Source organism: Austrofundulus limnaeus, unplaced genomic scaffold (assembly GCF_001266775.1).
Source record: "Austrofundulus limnaeus strain Quisiro unplaced genomic scaffold, Austrofundulus_limnaeus-1.0 Scaffold0, whole genome shotgun sequence".
Classification (NCBI taxonomy): Eukaryota; Metazoa; Chordata; class Actinopteri; order Cyprinodontiformes; family Rivulidae; genus Austrofundulus; species Austrofundulus limnaeus.
Genome location: NW_013952402.1, coordinates 8,956,460 through 8,962,282, shown reverse-complemented (window position 1 = coordinate 8,962,282; position 5,823 = coordinate 8,956,460). Strand labels below are relative to the sequence as shown.

Here is a 5,823-nt window from a genome sequence, read left to right as displayed (position 1 = left end):
ATGTGACTCATGTTGTCTGTTGAAGAATGTTCATGGGTTGATTGGGTTATTTTACTGCTTTAGAATAAGCTTTTTGCTAAAACTTTCAGTTCATTAGTGCTTTAGAATTAGGGGACCTAAATATCTGAGTTAGTGTTTTAGGGCTAGTGGAACTAATATTTAGATTAGTGCTACCCACCACTGTATGTTTACATGGACATAAGTAATTGCAATAAATGGCCAGTCTGAACACATAAACGCCCCAGTTGGAATATTTGGATTGATTCAGTTTGAATGAATTTGTAATTTGAATAAGAGGGGTGGTTTATGCCGATTGATAATCTGAACGGTGTGCATGTACGCACTTATTCTCATCAGGTTCTTGTGATTGTAGAAAACTGACCTGACTGCATGTGCGCCCTATGTCAGCCTGACGTACTGTATTTCCACCTGGCCAGATGCTGATATGTCAGGGAAGCAAAATTTGTTGGTTAGCGACGCAACATTTTTATTAGAAAGTTTGTTTGTTCATCACAGAAATAGAATTTCATCTGTGGTTTAAGGGGAAAGTTTAAAACTCTGAGCATGTCTGTACTTCCATTCTGATTGAATGAATTAATTATGTACCCAAATAAACGATACATTCGTGTTACTTAATCTGAATACTTTTCAATCTGATCAAAGAATTGTGTGCATGTAAACATAGCTTATGTTGATAAAATGTAATAAAACTTAGGTAAGTTTAGAATGATTAAACACACACGAATTAGCACATTTTGTATTTTCATAATAAAGTGTATAACATTATTTTATATTTAATTATCATATGTTTTTTTTTTCATTATCAGATCAGCTCAAGAACCATTTTGAAAACAAAAAAAAAAAGAAATGTAATCAGATGACATCACTGCTGCGTACCTCATACAGGTCTATCATGATGTTGTCTTCTGGGCCTCCACTGCTCACAACATCCTCCAGCATCAGTGTGAAGAACAGCCCTCTGTGCTCTGACATGTACAGGTTGTATGAATCGTTCTGATGCCAGTCCTGAATCGCTGCCACCACCTGGTTATCATCGGTGCTGATTATTTGCAAGTCCTGGATACAAAAACAAAAAACAAAACCATGAGGGAAATCTCCCATTTGGAATAAAACATGCTTAATGATTACAGCACACACTAAAAACTACTGGGTTTAGAAACAACCCAGTTTGCACCCCAACACTGGGTCTGATTTGGATTGAGCCTACCCTGGGTGGTTTTATCTAAACAGGGTTAGGGTATCAGTTTGAAGCATACTGGGTTAAAGTCTTGTTCTGATTTGCTGGGTGGAAAATCTGAGAAACATTAATGGCTAGCACTAAAYACTATTAGCACCCAAGAACCCAAACTTCCTGTCTACTGTATACTGAAGTTATTAATAAATCAAAACAGGTTAAATATCTTCTTTAAAGTTGTTTTTATCTCATCTTTACTTATTAAATTCTAAAGCAGAGGTTCAGTCAGGTTTAATTTGATCAACTTTTGGTTTAAAATGGCCGAMTGTGAAGGATGACACGACACGTTATGTCTGACCTAACTCAATCAAACATTTAGACCCAACAAACTAATTCATCTTATGACCTAACAACTACAGCAAAGTTAAATAACCCATCAGTTTTTTATTGTGTATGAATTTGCATTAGTTTCAAAAAGCAGCCTTTTTTTTCCTTCTTGGCATCGCTCAGTAAGACTCCTCAGCAATTTGATCTCGAGCTGAATAAAAATGAATATGAGCTCCATTTAATTTTACTGAATTTTTCGTCTAAAGCGAAACACAGTAGGCGATACTTGTCCTTCACAAGGAGATTTCCACCATATCCCTGGATGGATGGATAGACACTTAGACAGATTTATTGAAACAAAACCGAGGGCATTAATGCTCTCCTGTTGTCATGGCAGTGACTTTCAAAACACTAACCCCTCCATGCCTGTGATGAATTGAAATACATGCGGTTTGGTGAAAAGAACATCCCTTTCTGCAACCAACTTCATATGCAACTTGAAAGTCTACTTTTGTTGTTAAAGAGGAAAGAAAAATGGAAAGTCTGCATGAGCCCTCAATAAATGTCTGCAATCAGTTTTCATCAGGCTACTGTTGTGAAGAACACTGTTTGAAAATGTGTAAACACACCTAAAATTATCAGAAAATTAACATTTAATTAGATAAAATTGTGCCAAGTTATCTTACCTTAGGAACTGTGTATTTGGGAAGTTTCATTGGGTAGAAAGCATTTCTTTTATAAGACACGTAATGAACAGTCTGSCCACCTATTGACACCTTCAAGAAAAACAACAGAGAAAAAGCGCAATTTCGGTAAAGTTAATAAACATTTAGATACACTGATTGCTAGTAGCTTGTGTTAAATAATTCGAACTCCCATAAAAACCTGGAGTTTGTCTCTCATTWAGATGCTGTGAATTGTGGTGCGGTGTAGTCGTAGTCATAAAAAAGCAGAGGCTTTATTTTCATCCCTTTCTTCCCCAGCATAATGGCCCCTTTTAGTTAATGAAAAGCATGACTRTACATTAAGCTGCGGCTGAATGCACTGACTTTACAACTTTTAATCGTCTTTTAATGAAGCCAGACCTTGCAATAAAAACCCACCTGGATGAAAACGTATTCATCCTGTACCACAAGGGAATTGGGGATTATAAATCCAGGGAAAGGCTTGCCCTTGTTTCCGTCAGAGCAGTTCAGAAGTTTGCAAGTTATGTACTGTGACCCTGTGGGTAAGGAAGAAATTAGAGCTGAAAAATACAGCAAAGACAGAAACAGGCAATCCTCTGTAGTCTACAATCAAGATTTTTTAAACTGATTATGGTCAAATTAAGACATCTGAGACCAGTCTTGATTTTCACTAACAGATAAAGTAGAAGGAAGCATCCTATTGTGTTAGCATCAACCAAATGAAACCGTCTCCCCGAGGATGAAACATTAACATGTCCTTCTGAAATCTTGGCCAAGAAAGGAGGCAAGTCGCCTCACAAAATTTAACTAACCTAATCACATCAAGAGTCTTCAAATAGCCAATTCAAGGGAGGGGGTTGGGGAATAAAAAAAGACACTAAGTTCAAAATCAAATTTAATTTCAGTGATTAAGGTGAACATTTATTTAATGTGAAACCTCACRGTGTTGTTACTCACTTTTCTCCGAAAAGCTGATTTCCAGATGAATCATGCCCTGCTCCTTGTCCAAACCCAGTCTTGACCTGAAACATTGAGCAGACTTTAAACATTTACATAAATATGTATGTGCGTTTATGTGCATTTGTAATTTTTTACACCACTATATTTATGTGCCATGGGAAACCGTGCTGTTTTGTTTTAAAGCTTGCCCAAAACACAGTTTCACTTTTGCCTGTTTTAAAATATTTATTTTATCGTTTTTGAGCCATAAAAAGTAGTCTCTTAGAATTCTTCCAGATAGCTAATTAAGTAAACCATGAGACAAAATTATTTCTATTTCAGAAACAGGATCCTGTCTGTGTCACATTAGGAGTTTGCCATTGTTAGATCCAATTATTAACGTCTCTTGCATAAGTATTAAAAAATGTTGTCAGATTCTAAATGATTAGATGCAAATTGATATTTGTGAAATAGTAAGAAAAAACAAATTCATATTTTCTCACAAAAACAATGGCATTTTGAAGAAACAAAGAAGGGTTTTGTTTATTTTGTGTCACTAAATATTTTTTTTCATGTGTGAGTCAATTGACCAGGTTATAGTCATTTTGTGGTTTTCAGTGAGGCTATTTTCTGAAAAGCATGTACAAAAAACATAACTTAGTCAATAAACTGCTGCTTGATGTGAGCTGTGCAAGCAGGAACAGTTACGAAAAGCAAGGTCTGCCATTTGCAGAAGGTCATATAAAAGCCTTGACACAGTCTGATAACTTTTTTTTACAAAAGAGAACTGGAGGATGAATCAGAATAATCTTATCTGTATTTACCTATAACTGAATAAAGCTCTTTTATCAAAGCCCTTCACATAAATCAGAAAAAAATATTTAAAAAATAAATAAATAAATAAAACTGAAAAGTGCAATGTGCCTGATAAACTAAATTGTTTCTTTGGACATAAAAAAGTGTTAAACTATCAGTTTAGTCTTTTACTGAGCTTTTCAAAAACAGGAGTCACTAGATGTTTGACAGAAGACTTTTTTATTGATTTTACTTTTTATTGATCAAGTATGCTGGCTAAAATCTGAATATAAAGTTTGTATCAGAAAAAATCCAATTTGCCTTTTTTATGTAAAACTCACAAAAAACTTCTATTTTTAACATGTTTAATAATTCTGTGATACAGTATGTGGATTTTTTTTTCATTGGTTCCAAAGTGACCATTTTCAATTTTCAATTGGTGTTATTGGTCCCCATTACATTCAGTATGAATATTAATCAAATACATGCATCAAGAATGTGATACCTTAATGCATGCAAACAATGGGGATCTTTTTTTATCAAGGTAAGACATGCAAAAAGTTTTGCAAGCAACTTAACAGGTTATGGAAAAAAGTTACCAGTACTTGGTTGCTATCAAAAACAGTTGGCATGTGCTTCTTTAGGAGACAGTGCAGACATGGACACAAACCTTTTTGTTTTAAGAGAAGTTCATTTTCTTTCGAAATATGAACTTTTTTTCTTTTTTTTAAATAATTAAATCTATTTTTAATTTGTGGTTTGAAATTACTACATCTACTTTTCAACTAATTACAGCTGAGTGAATATTTTTGATAGAACAAAAACTGTTGTGTTCTTTACCGTTCCCTAACAACCACTAAAACGACAACCTGATGGGAAAACATTGGCCTGAAGGTCGTCTAACCTGTGCTGCTTTTTTTCCCTTTAGGATGTACTTAGCCATTTCATTCACTTGAACTTGAGATTCTTCATTGTAGCGACTAAGTGCTGAATGACAGAAGTGACCACTTGTTGTATTAATAGCAGCTGTTGTGACAGAAGATGGGTTTCTCTCATTTTCCATACTGTGTCTGAACAGTAATATAAAAAGCTCTCATCCTGCTTCCCTCAGCACTCTGTAATTGCCTCACAGCTCCATCTCTTTTAATGGACTTTCTGTCAAATACTTCATCCAGTTCTATCAGGGAACAGCAGCCCGTGCTCTTAAATAAAACCCCCACGATGTTTCGCTGTTCTCCCATAACTAACAGCAGCTCYGTCTTTACAGACAAGGTGTCTGGTAACATGTTTTTGTAAATCGTGTTACTTGGATATTTTTAGACATGTTGAACAGTGAAWAATGTGGGGATTTTTTGGTAACATGGTGAGCACTTTTTCTTGTCTTCGTTAGGCAAATTTAAAATAAGGTTTGCCTTTACTGGAATGCCAATTGAAACTTTGACCATTTAGTTAGTTGTTTTGGTTGCTTCCTTCTGCAGGGATCACCACAGTACAACAGATTATTAGAGCCAGACAAAGGGATTTTTTTTTGTTTTTTATAACAAGAATAAAGACATACAGTAACATTGCAAGAATTTACTCGACTTTATCAGAACAAAAATGCAATCTTACCAGAAGTAAGTTGTAAAAGTATGACAACAAAGTCATTTTAATGAGAAAAAAGCTKTTCTGACATGACCAGCTCAGYCAAACAGCAGCAGATGTGATAAAATGTTAAATATTTCATACTTTATAAAACTAATACCTAAACATAACTTCACAAGATGCTTCAAATTCTTCATTTTAATGTAGTAGTTAGACTGCTTTTTCATGTATTAGGACTTTATTCTCTTAGTTTAATGACTTTATTTTGGTAATATAATGACTTTATTGTCATATTAT

General features: G+C 34.7%; 1 protein-coding gene across 1 annotated transcript in view; it reads right to left on the bottom strand.

The window, feature by feature from the left end:
- LOC106513379 (VPS10 domain-containing receptor SorCS1) overlaps positions 1–5,823 on the bottom strand; it is a gene marked incomplete in the record, with an annotated part of 60,021 nt that overhangs the window by 33,098 nt on the left and 21,100 nt on the right. Inside the window, 4 exon segments of the mRNA XM_014002179.1 lie at positions 898–1,077; positions 2,209–2,298; positions 2,626–2,744; positions 3,166–3,230. Of these exon segments, the coding sequence (XP_013857633.1) occupies positions 898–1,077; positions 2,209–2,298; positions 2,626–2,744; positions 3,166–3,230 (454 nt within the window).